Consider the following 15,803-nt stretch of genomic DNA (forward strand, 5'->3'; position numbering starts at 1 on the left):
CAAATAACTGAGAATGAGAAACCGCATGGCCGATAAAATTCAAAATTCATACAAATTCGTTCATTCGTTTGTTCGCCAGATATCAGTGGAGAAAAAATTGATCACGGGCGCACGCGACACGCGCACCCAAACATCCGACCGAAAATGGTCGGTGATGGTTCTCTTGATGCCCCAAACTTCGAGATCCAGTGAAAACTCAACCATTCATTTTCGGGGTGATAACAATCACCTACCTTATTCTTTTTTGCCTTCTAGAAGAAAATAAGCAGAATGTTGATAACAAAAATGCTTGTAAACGATATCTTTTAAATAGTAAAAATCAAATTGTTTTTGCTGAGAGTATAAATCTGGAAACATAGAACCCCTTTCGATTCGCCATTGTTTGCGACACAAAAAATTAAATCAAAAACCACAAGAAGCTCACAAATCTTAATGGCAAATTGTTTACGATTTGAAATGAACAATTCGCATTTTCTGGTTCACAAAATTGCGTCTCCAAAGTTTCGTTGATCTATACGCAGGATAATCCAAGCTTGGTGGTGGACGAGTGTCCATCGATGTGAGAGATTTAAGTCATTAAGAAATTTCTTTCCATCGATTTGAAACAAGTTTGTAGGGCGTCACGCGGAAATTTTTTACAAAACCGAATCAGGAGCCACCATGATATGTATAGTGTATAATAATGGATAAGTAACGACATTTCCAGACTCCTAATAGCCATCAGAACTGAAATAAGTGACAACGTTGACATGGCGCCGTCAGATGTTGAAGTTGAGCCGACGACACCGATAACCGAGTCGTCTTATGCCCGGAACGAGGAGTTTTTCATGTTCGCGACCATTATGGACGCGACGATGATTGATAAGAGACTCGGGGATAAACCAGTGTACTTTGAAATGTCAATTGGGAACGCCGGGAACTCGTTGGATGGATACAATGAAAGCTCTAAGGTGGGTACAGTACTCGTATAGGGGGTCATTCGTTGGATAACCGCCACGAATGAAACGGACGCGACGCAGCCGATTTGACTTGACGCCCGCATAAGCGGTTCCATTGCACTCGAGAATCGGGCGGCGGTCTAGCAAATAAACGATTTTCTAAATGACAAATCACCATTCGTTACGATATACAATATCATACCTTGTACGAACTGTCTGAGAATCTGTAAGCGCCAAACGAATAACGGTACGATTGGCAAACGGTTCTAGGTTTGTGAAATGAGCATTCAAGGCGGTGCCGGCGGAAGCGGAGACGAGGATGAGCTTCAAGAAGTCGTTACAGATTCTTGTCAAAGTACAACGCAGCCGTGCAAGCCAATGACCCACGACAAAATGTATTATTTCCTACCTTACTGGGACAACAAGCCCTGCCTACACGTGCGGAGCATTTGGCCCGACTATCGCCGAAGAATGTACAGCAGCAACATAATCGGGAAAATAGCGGATAAACTGGTAATCTGGCAGTGTTATGTGCACCTATACCGTACGCTTTAACGTGTAATGTCTGTCGTGGGTTCGCGAGCAGACACAGTGTGATAGTATATGAATGACCCATCCCGGACATTACGTTATACCCTTTCGGGTCTAGCGGGATCGGCACTTTTATTGCTATTATCAATATTGTTGTTTCCGTTGTTGTTTTTCGTATTACGCGAGCGGTAAGTGATCGCAAACGTAAGTCATAATACGATCTATAAGATGCGAGCTGCAATGTGCGGTACTATGAGTCACCATCCTCTGCTCTACGTGTCCTGCACTGGAAAATTATCTGCTCTTTCGCTTCAATTCCAACCATAGGATTAACGTTTTTTTCTTACGAACCCGCAGGAAGAAAGCTTAGCCCAAGTGATGTCACGCGTCGAGGATACTACTGCCGAGAAATGCTTGAAAATTGCTTTCGAGGAATTGAGCAGCAATTGTAATCGGTACGCCAGCATCAGTAGATCTTTCACCACCGGACCGGGTGTTGGCAAAACAAAACTGGACAAAGAGAGGTCGAAGCTGTGTCAAAGGGAGATTGAAAATATTGGGAACATGTCAAGGAGCTTGAAGGCTACGGTCACCAAGAGTAGCTTCAAGGAAAGACTCAAGACTGCCCAAACTTACTTGCAAAGACTCAGGCTACTCGTTGACGACGTAAGTGTTTGAGACAGCGCATGTGAACACCTTTTCAGTTATCAACTACTGCATATTTCGCTTAATAATGGAAATGATACATATAGAAAAGTACCTGTTGTTATTTATATGTATACAAATTGCTGTTCGGTGGATGCTTGAAAGTTTTCAATAATTAACGGTTTTTCGATCAGCCCCAAGATTCACTACCGGATGTCTTCATATGGGTTGTAAGTTCTGGAAAACGAGTAGCCTATCACAGAATTCAGGGAAGAGATTTAATCTATTCCATCGTAGACGAAGAATGCGGCCGGTACTGCGGCAAGATTCAAACTATGTTTTTAAAGGTACGGCGAGTACGTTCGGCATCTTTCGTCGAATTTAATCATTTTGCGTAGAGTTCACTTTAGTCGAAATTCAGCGTTTCGAATAATAGATATGAATTGCAGCTGCCTGGAAGGAAGAGATTCGGCCCATCCGGATGGGCAATTCAGACAAAATTACAAATATACATCTGGCTCGGTATATTGAAGCACAAGAAGTATTTTATACAGGGGCTACCCAAGGGTTATGAAGTCAGTCACGAACTGAAAAACGTCGACAGGCCGCGAGCCCTGCCTCCGTCAACGATCCATTATATTCGAAAACACGTTAGTACCTCTGTCAATAGTACATGCGCCATTGGAGGCGCGATGAAATTAGTTGTCTTTAATTTGTTTGGGCGAGGGTGAAAATGAGGGTGAAGTTTCGAAAGTAGAAGGGTCACGATACTGAGTTATCAAGAACGCGAGAGTCTATTTCAGAGAATGTCGAAACGTTGGAAGCCGATGCATATATAGAGGAGTCAAAATGCAGAAAGGTGAGGCATATAAATGAGTTATAGAATCCTGTGATATTATTATTCCGATAATTATGTATCACGGCCTTCTATAGTTTGAGATTACTACAGTTTCGAGTTCCATGAAGCAGATACTTGTCTCTGTGAAATTTTCTTATTGATTTCGCTGTTTCATAATATTTCTACATTTTTTCTCCTCCGTAAAGTACACGTACATATTAGGTATTTGCCGTAAGTGCTTTCGCTACTTTTCCCACGTTTCAAGGATATACTCCCTGCACGTTCGTTTCCCTTATACCTGTGTAACGATATCATTTTTCCCTGTAATCCGGTGCTGCACCGTTTTAACAATTTCCGGATGTACAATGCTTAGGCAGTCTCGCTCGTTGCATCGAATTTGACCAGGCCGCACGATTGAATTGGATGAATTTTTTTGAAAAACAGAAATTCCAATTGAGGGCACACATGTACCAAGCAAGGTCACTCATTGGTAGCGACGCTTCGGGGCTGTCCGATCCCTTCGCCCGAGTCATTTGTGGCGAGTTCTGTAGGTCAACACAGGTAATCGACGAAACCTTAAGTCCAACGTGGGACGAACTTCTGCTCTTTGATGACATATTGATATACGGAACGGCCGAAGAAATAAAAAACGATCCACCCTCGATTATCGTTGAGCTGTTCGATCAGGACAAAGTGGTACGTATCGAAACACATATTATCCGATCACACGTGCGTATAGTATATCGTATGTCGGCGAATCAGGTCTCATGGAAAAATCTTTTTGTACACAAATATACCCGCGTTGCCACTTTTTTCCGGATAGGCGAATCGCACAGAGGGAAACTATAACAATGTCCGTTCGCATCGGAAAATAGAGCATCATATTTGATAATGCGAATTCAAGCCTCTTGCTTTCTTCTCATACACTGCAGAATCTTTGACGAATTGTGACTCTTTGAATTTTTTCAGAGTCATGTAATATCTCTGGGCATAACGCTGCATGAGGGCTCCTCTTTAACAGTTTGTATGACACACAACGTTATAATAACAGCAATTTAACAACACTTACCTATCTGAAATGAACATACGTGTTCAACACGCGTCAGATTCGTCATACCTTATAAATACGTATCGTTGTATTTAATATACCTAGTTCGATAAGAAATGTCGAAATGTATTTTACGACCAGCTGTACGTAGATGACATGCGATGTTACACCGACAATCTGCATAGCTAATCGTCACCGATTGTTCAGGGAAAGTCGGAGTACATCGGCAGAGCGATAGCTCGACCCCATGTGAAATTAGCTTCAGAGTCGTACGGTCCGCCTCAGTTCCCACCGTCGTTGGAATGGTACGACGTGACGAGAGGGGTCGCCAGAGCCGGCGAGTTGCTCGCTGTGTTCGAACTCCTGGAGCATCCGTCGGTGAAGGATTATGGGTTCCCCACGCTCCCTGACCCCAAGCTCCGAGATCTTGGTCTTCATCAAGGAAACTCATCTGGCCTCGATACGTTAGGATCAATTCTTCCCGTTCCCATCGGCATCAGGCCTACCCTCTCGAAATACAGGTAGGCTTCAAGAAAGCAGGACGTTCCGATACGGCCGTTTCGGCACTGAATAAACAAACTTCCAGAAAAAGCTTTCAGATTACTTTGAGATGGTACGTGAGTGGCGGGTACTGACCGCGGTCTTACATACCGGTCTGGAAATTTCAGTGGAAGGGGGAGATCGCTTCTTGAAAACACGTTGGTAGTTCACTAGTCGTCACTAGGTTTGTCGTGATCATCATACTTTCGGCGGCGCGGGCAGTCACGGGCGGGGGGTTCGGACAAAGACAGCGCTAGTCCGCCATATATGCTTCTATCCCTCTGACCCTTCGTCCCACCTCAATGTTTGTTACGCAGATATTCATTAACAGTGCGAAACGTTTAAACAACCGCCAAAAGAAGGCGTCAGTTTCGATGAATATAATTTTTTTTTTTTTAACATGACCTTAAGGTAGTTGGGCAGTAATTTCGGAATGATTTAATTCACATGAGTTTTAATTATATGGTTTTCTGAGTAATTTCGTTTTTTTCGATTACGAGTGTCATGTTTGTCATGTGAGCGAAGCGAAGTATGGTGACCATACGAGTGAAATCTCCTTCCATCCATCACTCATGTCAACGATCTTGTTTTGGGCTAGTCTCTTTCGCCTTTCGCACACGTGAAGCGGGTGTAAGAAATATCTGTTTCCATGCGCACGATATAAGTTCGTATCCGCAAACAGGCATTCTTCGCTCGGTGGGTGGGTGGGCCGTGAGGGTAGACGAAAAGGTATATTATTCGTCACAACCCGCACGATTACTACCAATTACGAATCATTAGAGAAGGTGACTGTGACAGGATTGCAAGGAATGAGGAATCTGATGTACTATATTAGCTGATCCCACCGCCGTGAACACTACAAAAAATCCGAAGCTAGAGTTGGGATGTCAAGCGACATGAAATTGTGTCGCGCCAAGTTATGTAAAACAGAAAAAAAAGTATTATAGTTCGGATATCCTTAGAACGATTAGAACAGATTCGGCACGATGTAAAATGTAATTATTTACTGAGAACTTTCGTTCAGCGTCGAGACGGCCGCTCCGAATCGTAGTGTACCCGGTTTCAATACCAAAGGACTTATTGAAGCCGGATATCTACAGATACTGTGTATCCGTTTGATCTCTCTAATCCAAACAATATCAAACTTATTGTTCTGCAGAATCGAGGTTCTCTTCTGGGGACTTCGTGATCTGAAGCGAGTACACTTGCTAACGGTCGACAAACCTCGCGTCGACGTTGAGTGTGCCGGTCACATACTTTACTCGTCAGTAATTTCAAACGCAAAGAAAAATCCAAATTTCAGCACGCCCATAAAATTTCTGGAACTGGAGCTTCCGGAGCAAGAGCTCTACCGTCCGCCACTGACAATTCGTGCTGTTGACTGTCGGAGTTTTGGTAGATACACTCTCGTTGGAACGCACACAATAAGCTCCATTCACAAATACATGCATTGTCCGCAAACAAGGTATAACCCGAGAGACGTCGAGGACAGGAAAAGAAGTCCTCATCACGTACAATGTAAGACGAGACGTTCAAGGCAGAGAATGAACGAGTTAAAACCAGTAGCGGTTACGAACACGTTAACTTACGACATCGAAATACCTAAAGCACGTATTTTCTTTTAGCGTTCGACCAGCTCAAGGCAAAGAACCAGCATACCCTGCTTTTAGATACGTTTACGGACAACGATTCATGCAACGGTGATTCGATTATCAAACTGGGATTCGAGCTAACCGATAATTGGCCTACAACGAAGCGGGACAAAACTGAGCAGAATGTTCGTCGGAGGCACAGTTTGGCCACCAACGATAGCTCAGGTAGGACATGATCTTTGAAGGATAAGCACGAAAGGGCTGCCTATGTGGAGCGTGCGTGTTGGGTAGACGTCACGAAAACAATTGCATTGTCCTGCGATCTGTGTACGAACATCGCAATGTGCATTTAATGTCAGGTCAGTTCGTCGACCTCCCGCGAGTACGACCAGCGCAGTTCAGAATATTTATATGTACTCGTATAACTATAAGATTATTGCAATTTACGCGGTTACCGATAATTCGGACGTACTACTCGTATTGAAAATCTAGTTGGCGATTCACTGGAGTTGAAATTGACTTTTTTGCCATCACGCAACGGCTGATGCGTTCACGCGAGTACGTTTCTTTTGGAGAATACATTTTCAGCCCTTGAATCCAGCAGGCCAACCAAACAAATCGACAGCCGAATGAACGAAACTTCAGTCTAGGTTAGATTCAACTTTTAGTGACGGAGTAGAGCATCGGTTGAAGGTTTAATTATTTTCAACGCTACTACACATGATTCAGCACCTTTTACCCCAAACTTGTGATTCTCTACCCCAGACTAGAAGGAGCAACGTTTTATCTGCACAGTCTGACTCTGTCGTGTACCGCGAAGAATGCTATATCAGTAATGCAGAGGCCTTGTGCTCGTATATAGGCATGTACCATTATATCATATAACCGTTACGATTGGCGTAGGTGATTTGACTGCCCTTGAAGACGAGAATGGCTGCCAGGATTGGTGGACCAAATATTTTGCGTCAATCGAGGCAATGATTGAGGAGAACAAAGAGATGTTACGGAAAGGAAAGTCATTATTCCCGAACCAGCAGAACGGCACACTTCTGACATATTTGGACCAGGACCTTGCATCTCGCGGTAACGCGACTAATTCTACAGGTGACAAGAGCCCAGGTATTCACTCGACAAGGAAGCTTTTCGGTTTGCGGCCCACGGGAAACACGACGCATCTTTCTTCAAAATTAAGCCCCAAGCACATGTCTCGGAACGTATGCGATAAAACGGCATTGTTGAAAATCTATCCTAACGAACTCGAAGCACAGCCTGAGTATGAACATTTCAAGGAGTGGTTGCACACTTTTGAATTGTACAGAGGTAAAAAGATGGGTGACGAACCCGAGGACGAGTCACGAATCGTTGGTAGCTTCAAAGGAGCTTTGAAGGTTTACAAGTGGCCACTGCCAAAAGATCTGGTGGATCATACCGGGATGAGTTTTGATCCGCAATACGGCTTCTTTCAGGGATTGCCCTCGAACGATCCTATACACGTTCTGGTCAGGGTATACATAGTAAAAGCAAATGACCTGCATCCCTGCGATTTGAACGGCAAAGCCGATCCCTACGTTGTTCTGCAGCTTGGCGGCAAGAGCATCAGCGACAAGGATAGCTACGTATCAAAGCAATTGAACCCAGTATTCGGAAAGTAGGTCTGACTATAATCGATCCGATATAAAACAAAAGAAACAGTCATTATTTCATGGCCGTTATCCGAGAGGATGAAGGCGATTTTTATTTCCGTTTCATATCATCATAAAATTCTCATTCGGACAGGTGTTTCGAAATTGAAGCTACCTTTCCGCAGGACTCACTTCTCACGGTACAGATATTGGACTGGGATCTGGTTGGATCAGATGATCTAATCGGGGAGACTAAGATTGACTTGGAAAATCGGTTCTACAGCAAGCATCGTGCTACGTGCGGACTAGCAAGGAAATACGACGAGTGAGTTCTAGGTATAAGTGTGGTAAAATATCGGCAACTACGTGAAAATAACAACCGTACGTATCATGATGAACGGATAAGATGATGGTGTTCCTTTTTACTCGAGCATTCTTTGAAATAACAAACATCATTTGCAGAAATGTTCACGGGTAAGCAATTCACTCAACACACTTCCAGCACATTAATATATTCGAAACGATGACAGAAATGAAAAAGACACCGCACCTAACTGAATGTGTCCTGCAACTTCTGAGCTGATTTCAAATACTTACGCATACTTTACTCTACATTTTCTCTCATTCCCGATTTTCTCCAATTACCTGATAATGTTCACATAAATATGCAGAATGCGAGACGGAACAACGACCGGTGTACTGGCATCGCTGACGCAACTGCATACCTATATTCGGGCCGCCAGAGTCGCACGTATCGCGGCTTTCTCGATTTTTCACCCACCGACCAAAATATATTTGCCTTTGATGAATGGGATTAGAATGAAGAGAAAATAATTTTGGGTCAATTATTTTCAGATTGCTTTGGATAGAAAAAAATCACTCGGTCGTAGTACAAGTTCCTTTGAATTCGTATGAATCCCGTTTTTCGATGTTAAATTATTACGAATTAGTTGTAATTTAATTGGGTACCCGCGACGGAGATAGGTCTCGTATCACAAATTTATTCACAAACTGCTCAGATGCCCCTAATCGCACATTAACCTTTGATTTGTTTCTCAACGTCTCGAATAATGCCTTGAAACTCTTTGACGACTAGAAACTTTGCTTCGCAAAACTTTGCGGAGTTGGATCGAAAAAGCCAATTTCTTCACGTTGTGCATGACTTCTTCAAACATACAACTGATATTTTCCGTTGCATATGAACAAGTTCAGAAAGGTAACCTATCGTACGTGCAAAACGCGCGGTCAGGCAACGAAATGTTTCAATGCTGCGGCAAGGTAACATTTCAACCAGAACTCTGCAAAAAGATTTTATTTGATTGTAAAAGTATAAGAATGATAAATGTGAAACGGGATGTTTATTTATATTACTGAAACACCCTTATTTGTTAAAAAACATAATCTCAAAGATGCCCAGTCATGATCGAGCGATAGACATAGGAAGCAGCATGTGCAAATATGCATTAAAATATCTTGGACGTAACACCACCTAAAGACATCTTTTAGACGTCTGTCACATTCCGTATTCTGCCTGCTACAACGTGTACTGTCAGTCAGCTGATATGACTGGTTTGAACTTACAGTACTTGTTATACGGATTTAATTCCGCGGAATCAAAATGAATGTATATACAGAAGTAGATCAGGGTGTGCCAAAGAAAAAAAAAAAAAAAAAAAACAATTTTTATCTCAAACGTGCATCAAAACTTCCATAGAGCATCCCAAATAGTATATCTCATCCAAATATGAGTTCTTAATACTGATATTCAGAGATGCCTATTGCGTTCTTTTTCCATTTTCCATTTAAATAATTGAGCAAAAAAATCTTATGTTTGAAAAATTTTAAGTATAAAAGAAGGAGAATCAAGTAAGGAAAATCGGAATATTATCGACATTTTTCTATACGTAAACGTCTTGACTTATAACCTATCTAAATACAGATTCTTGTAGAAAATTTCACGCTCTATAATAAAGCACCGATATAAAATTTTCCTAACCAACCAATTAAGAGATATGCGCATATAAACATTGAGTCATAGTCACGCCCTAATATAGATATATATGTATTAATAAATTACATCCATTTTGCAAATTACGTCAAGATAAAATATTTCGCCTTAAGCTCCGGTTACAACAAGTGGCGAGACGCCCTTAAACCAACGCAAATACTGTCGAAGCTCTGTAAAGATGGGAAATTGGACGGTCCGTCTTACACCCACGGACGAGTAACAATCGGACGTAAAAATTTCACGCTGTCTCCTGACGAAATGGAGAATTATGTCCATACAAAAGGTGAGCATACCAGCATACAAGCTTATGCGCTTATGAGCATACAATTATTCTCGCTCTAACAAATAATGACCACTGCAGTTGAATGTTCCGGGTCCGTGTATGTGAGCCTATATGTTTGTAGGCATGGAGGAACATCTCGCCTTGGCAGTCCTACATCAGTGGAGCTTGTTTCCTCGACTAGGTACTACGTTGGTACCGGAGCACGTAGAAACACGCCCGTTGTACAATCCTGACAAACCTGGCATTGAGCAGGGTAAGCTCGAGATGTGGGTGGATCTATTTCCGATGGACATGCCTCTGCCTGGCCCACCGTTAGACATTTCCCCAAGGAAACCAAAAAGTTATGAGCTGAGAATTATTATCTGGAATACGGACGACGTCGTCTTGGAGGACGACGCGTTTTTTACCGGTGAAAAAATGAGCGACATTTATGTTAAGGGGTCCGTAACCATTCTTTTTATTGTCATTATATCATATTTTATTATTCGTGTATACGACGTGGCACTGTAAATTTCTCCACCTCACGAATAGATGGCTGAAAGGGCCAGAAGATTGCCAGTGCACAGATATTCATTATAGATCGTTAACCGGCGAGGGCAATTTTAACTGGCGGTTGATATTTCCATTTGACTACCTTGTAGCCGAGGAAAAGATTGTCATCAACCGAAAGGAGAGTTTGTTCAGTTGGGACGAAACGGAATGTAAAATACCGGCACGATTGGAATTACAGGTAAGACTTGTGCTACTGATTTGGTCGCGGATTGAATAAAAATTAATAATACCCAGGGCCCCTTGAGGGGGTATAGTAGTCCAGAAGCCGCAATTTCCAGTGTTTTTTTGAGCTTGATGGAAGATAAAAAAAACAAAAAAATGTTTTTTTAACCATCCATTAATTTCGTCTCTTTATCGATGTTCCAAGCACTTACAGAAATATTGTTGATTAAAAAAAAATGAAAATTAAAAAAGTCATGTCTCTACATTATACACAGACGTGAAAAATACGGGTTGAAGCGGTTTCAGGGCTTCCAGCGACTAAAGTGCCCAAATATAGTTGTATCAGTGGCATCAGCCATAAAAAATAGTTACTAAAACAATGGAATTTGGAACCAAACATGACTCCGTTTTTTAATGATTCGCATATATTGGGGTGACAGAAATGCAGTATAGGCCGCGGTTCCATCTGATATCGCCCAGCAAGGATAAGGACGAAAAATTCAAAAAACTTGTAAAAAATTTATGACACTGTGGCAAATTAGAAGAAACCCGTATTGTTATTATATTCTAAAAAAGACTCTCATCTCTCTGCATGGCTATTACCATTTTTCGCCAAAAGTTCATTTTCTTTTTCGAGTGATTTTTTTTTTTCTTTTCAAAGTGTGAGTATTTCTATCGTTATTCAGAAAATGTGAAATTAACGAAGATCGACCCAAAATTTCCGGAGCTATTCAATGTAATGTAGAATAATGGGAGAAAATTTAACCACGGTTTTCAGGAATTATTTTCTTTTCTCTTGCCGGTTTTTATTTCGTTAGCGGGTAAGTTCTTTGAAAGGAGTTGTGAATTTTTTTATATCACGAAGTTTTTATGTATTCAGGTGGCTTATATTTTCTACTATATGTAAATTATTTTCATTATGTCGCTACGTTGTTTCTTTCTTTGTAATACATGTAGGTACACGAGCAAATAAGTGAATGTGGAAAGTATGAAAAATCCATTGGAAAATAAGACTATATAATCCTCAGAATATCAATATCTTATATACAATTATTCAAGAGGTCAGACATCTGTTTCAATCATCCCACACATCGACAATTCGTTCAAATCGTTGCTCCTTCAACCCACTGATGCTGACTGGCTCTTGCAGTGAAAATGCGGTTAGTTTCAATTTCCTTTTTCTAGACGTGATTCTTTTGTAATCCTTTCATTGTTTCATTGTTTCAATGTTTCTCTATTCTTCTATCTTACCCTCACGAATTTTTTCGGAGCCGAATGTCAGAATATGGGTCTCCTCAAATTTGCCAAAGAATCGTGTATATTTTTTAAAAGTCCTTTCCATTTTTCATCTCGACTATACTGGGCTACTTGAAATGAAACCAGTCACTTACAGAGGCAACCTGGCATTTTGGGGGACACGTTGATGCGAGGAGCGAAATTTTTATTTTCTTTTTATCAGAGACATGTAAATAGAGGCAATTAGAGGCAATTGGTTAAAAATAGAGGCAAATAGTACAAGGTGTGAAAAATAGTGGGAAAATAATGTAATTAGCTGCACACTGGAAGCCCCGCAGTCGACATGATTCCGGTGCTCCCATTCGTCTGAAACAGAAATGAAACCAATTTTCTTGATCAGTAAGAATGTCATTATAGCCGGTACCTAAGAAAGAAAAGAAAAGTTTAAAAAAATAGCGTCCGCCTGAAGGAAAAGTTAATTATTCACCCCGTTTTTTTCAATGTGTTTAATTTTTTTTTAATCGTTTTAATAATAATAATTTTGCAATGCTCTAATTAGGAGCTATAAAGAGATATATGTATACCGAAGGTCCATGCTAAATTTGAAGTCAATCGATTGAATAGAACTCAAGATTTTATCCGTTGCGTAATCGCGATAGTAAATTCGTAGAATCCCTACCATTCCTTTATTTCTGCCTCAAATGAAAACGTGTTGAAGTGTTTTTGTTCGAAATTGCATACAGGATGGGACTGTTGAGTCATTTCTCGCGTTTGAGATATATGTGGACTTCGATATTTGGAGATGTATACGTTAGCGTCGAAATCGAACAGGACACCCCGTTAAACGTACAACAACCCTCGTTTTTCACTCAAGAGCTTCGACAACAATATCTAAGTTTGAACAACAAAGTAGCCACAAACCAGAAACAGATTGCTATATTTGGCTAAATGTCGTACGTCGATGCAAAAGTGCTGACAAATTGATAGGCATTATGGAATGATCCGGTTGAATGATAGATCATTGTAGTATATTCTATCGATTATGCCGTATCGTGCATTCAATTCCATTTTTTTACCCTCATCGATACTTGGCAGGTGTGGGATGCGGATCATTTCTCGGCTGATGATTTTCTTGGAGCAATCACGTTGGACTTGAATCGATTTCCACGAGGCGCGAAGAACAGTAAGCTGTGCACCTTGGAAATGTTGAAAGCGGATGGATCTGTGCCGATGGTCAATATATTCAAGCAGAAGCGTATCAAAGGATGGTGGCCTTTTTACGTGAAGAAGGAATGCGAGGACATGGAATTAACGGTAAGTAAGGCAGCAATCACACGCACACACACACACACACACACACGCGCGCGCGCGCGCACGCCCGCCTACGCATACAAAGTGCAAAACAACGTGGTAAAGATAAAATTTGCAAGTATACGAGAATTTGATTGTATTCATTTTATGTCTTTCTTTCCAGGGAAAAGTTGAAGCTGAAATACATTTACTAACAAAAGAAGAGGCTGAGAAAAATCCTACCGGTTACGGAAGAAACGAACCGGACCCTCTCGACAAGCCAAAGTGAGTTACCTAGTGACCTTCCATTGCGATTTCATTCTCAAAATTCTCATCTTATTGTTAATTAAGTACGTTCGTTAAGTTAGCACAACCACTTATAAGCATCGAAATGGTACCGTTTTTAAAATTAGCCGTTAATAAGCCGCTAATTAGCTGTTGAAAAATTTATTTTGCCGCGTGTTGAATTTTCGCAAGCGTCGATGATTTGGTAAACTTCACAACAAGAGCACAATCACTCGTGAAATAACTGCGAAGGATTGATGGTCAGAAATTTTAAATGAGACTGTAATTCGCCGCTAATTAGCTGCTACTGATCATGTCCCAGTGAACACGTGACCTTAATATTACATCATTAATAGGTCATAGATAGGTAGGGAAATTTTACGCAAATTTGAAATAATAGAGACATCCTTTGTGACTAAGGTGCGATGCGAAATTATACATCTTTCTGACATCATACTGAGTGACATTAATTTCATGTCACGAAATGATTCGAATGCTATATAATATTTACATAACGCCATAATATAATACTGAAGTCATTTGTCTATGTACATTTGACATAACAATGAAATCAAATTACATGATAGGTAATATTTTCTTTCGTATTGTCTCTCGAATAACATAGAAAAAAGTTCTTAATTTTTTTCGAAAACTATTGTGAGAGTCATATAGTCAAGGTAGTACGGTGATGAGCCAGACGCGGCGTTTGGGGCGACGATGATGTGGGGGACGGGATTCGCGGTATCGCGGGAAGGATTCAACGAGAAGACGTCGAACGACGAGCAGATTGTCTCGTAGTCTTGGTTCCTTTTTCCTTTTTCCCATTCAAATAATGTCAAGTGAAAAAAGTGTTTAACATTACAAAACTGACTTCGACAAAGACCGACAAAGCAAAAGTTTGACGAACCTAAGGAACCACAGGTGGCCGGGCCGGAGGCTTGAGCAACCGGAATGGTCTTGCAATTGCACGCGTTGGAATGGGAAGAAAACCAAGACATGTTATCGTGAATATATTTTGTGTCGGGTGTGTGTTTTAAAATACTGCGAACGAGTGGATGGATGAATGAATGATTTTTTTTATGATTTATCTTTACAATTTTATTTATACACCTCTGATTTATTTATTTGTTATTTTTAAATCCCGAGAATGAATGGATGTGTGAATGAATGATTTTTTTTTTATGATTTCTCTTCACAATTTTATTTATACATCCCTAATTTATTTATTTATTCAATCCCGAGAACGAATATGTCTTTTAGTTGAACGTGCACATGCTATGTATTGAAATTGACGATTTACTCTTTAAATTATAACAGTCGATAATTCATTCAATGCATATACATATAGATTATAAACAAAACAATCCGTCACAATATTGAAATTCCAGCGTTGAATAAGAGTTTTGATATCGCAAATCGAATAATGTTTAATCATTTGAGATAAGGGATGTAGGCATTAAGTTGTTTATAAATATATATTTAGCGATTTTATAAAATCTAAAGAAAGACAATACAAACTTTTTTTTCAACATCGAAATATTTAATTATTAAAAAGAATTTGCCATAGTGGTTACATCACAAGGACGTCAGCTTCAGCTTTATTACATCCCCGTGTAATGGTTGCCATTTCGATATTTTTAGGTGGTTGTGCTATGTTAACGAACGTACCTCAATTCTTCTTTTCAACGATTAGCTAATATAGAAATTGTTATTTACAGTCGGCCGGACGCTTCATTTATGTGGTTTCTGAATCCTCTTAAGTCTATCAAGTATATCGTATGGCACAACTACAAGTGGGCAATACTCCGAATTTTCGTACTCATTGCCGTAGCTTTGTTGGTTCTCCTTTTTTTCTACGCTATCCCTGGATATTCGGTGAAAAAAATTTTAGGCGCTTAATTAATTCGTATCGCACTTGTGCCCATTTCAAGACATTCGTGAGCACCGCGACTTGCTTGCAGTTTCATTTAAAAATATTATAAACAAACTGCCGCAAGAGAATAGGAATTATAAAGTACATCACGAATGACAAAAGTATAACGTTCCATCACAGGCTATATATGTCAATGAAGTGTAATTTTCGCATAAAATTTTTATGTATTTCTTATTCCACGATTATACTCCTGATAACGCAAGCATGAGAATACAGCGGAAAATTTACAGGCTGAGCCTGAAAAAATGAATCCGGCTGATCATAATACTTGCTGTAACTGATAATGAGCGTTCGAGTATG

At 40.5% G+C, this 15,803-nt stretch overlaps 1 protein-coding gene across 3 annotated transcripts in view; it reads left to right on the top strand.

The window, feature by feature from the left end:
- LOC107220924 (otoferlin) overlaps positions 1–15,734 on the top strand; it is a 36,889-nt gene extending 21,155 nt beyond the window's left edge. For all 3 annotated transcript variants that reach the window (XM_046732989.1, XM_046732991.1, XM_046732990.1), the window contains 17 exons: positions 707–950; positions 1,209–1,451; positions 1,827–2,135; positions 2,309–2,461; positions 2,564–2,764; positions 3,397–3,648; positions 4,208–4,521; positions 5,700–6,058; positions 6,166–6,357; positions 7,036–7,780; positions 7,909–8,079; positions 9,876–10,045; positions 10,167–10,485; positions 10,577–10,775; positions 13,091–13,309; positions 13,470–13,570; positions 15,289–15,734. In XM_046732989.1, coding sequence (XP_046588945.1) covers positions 707–950; positions 1,209–1,451; positions 1,827–2,135; positions 2,309–2,461; positions 2,564–2,764; positions 3,397–3,648; positions 4,208–4,521; positions 5,700–6,058; positions 6,166–6,357; positions 7,036–7,780; positions 7,909–8,079; positions 9,876–10,045; positions 10,167–10,485; positions 10,577–10,775; positions 13,091–13,309; positions 13,470–13,570; positions 15,289–15,469 — 4,372 coding nt within the window. In that variant the 3' untranslated portion in view covers positions 15,470–15,734. The remainder of the gene's footprint in view (positions 1–706; positions 951–1,208; positions 1,452–1,826; positions 2,136–2,308; positions 2,462–2,563; positions 2,765–3,396; positions 3,649–4,207; positions 4,522–5,699; positions 6,059–6,165; positions 6,358–7,035; positions 7,781–7,908; positions 8,080–9,875; positions 10,046–10,166; positions 10,486–10,576; positions 10,776–13,090; positions 13,310–13,469; positions 13,571–15,288) is intronic.
- The last annotated feature ends 69 nt before the right edge of the window (positions 15,735–15,803 follow it).

Source organism: Neodiprion lecontei, chromosome 2, assembly GCF_021901455.1.
Source record: "Neodiprion lecontei isolate iyNeoLeco1 chromosome 2, iyNeoLeco1.1, whole genome shotgun sequence".
Lineage (NCBI taxonomy): Eukaryota > Metazoa > Arthropoda > Insecta > Hymenoptera > Diprionidae > Neodiprion > Neodiprion lecontei.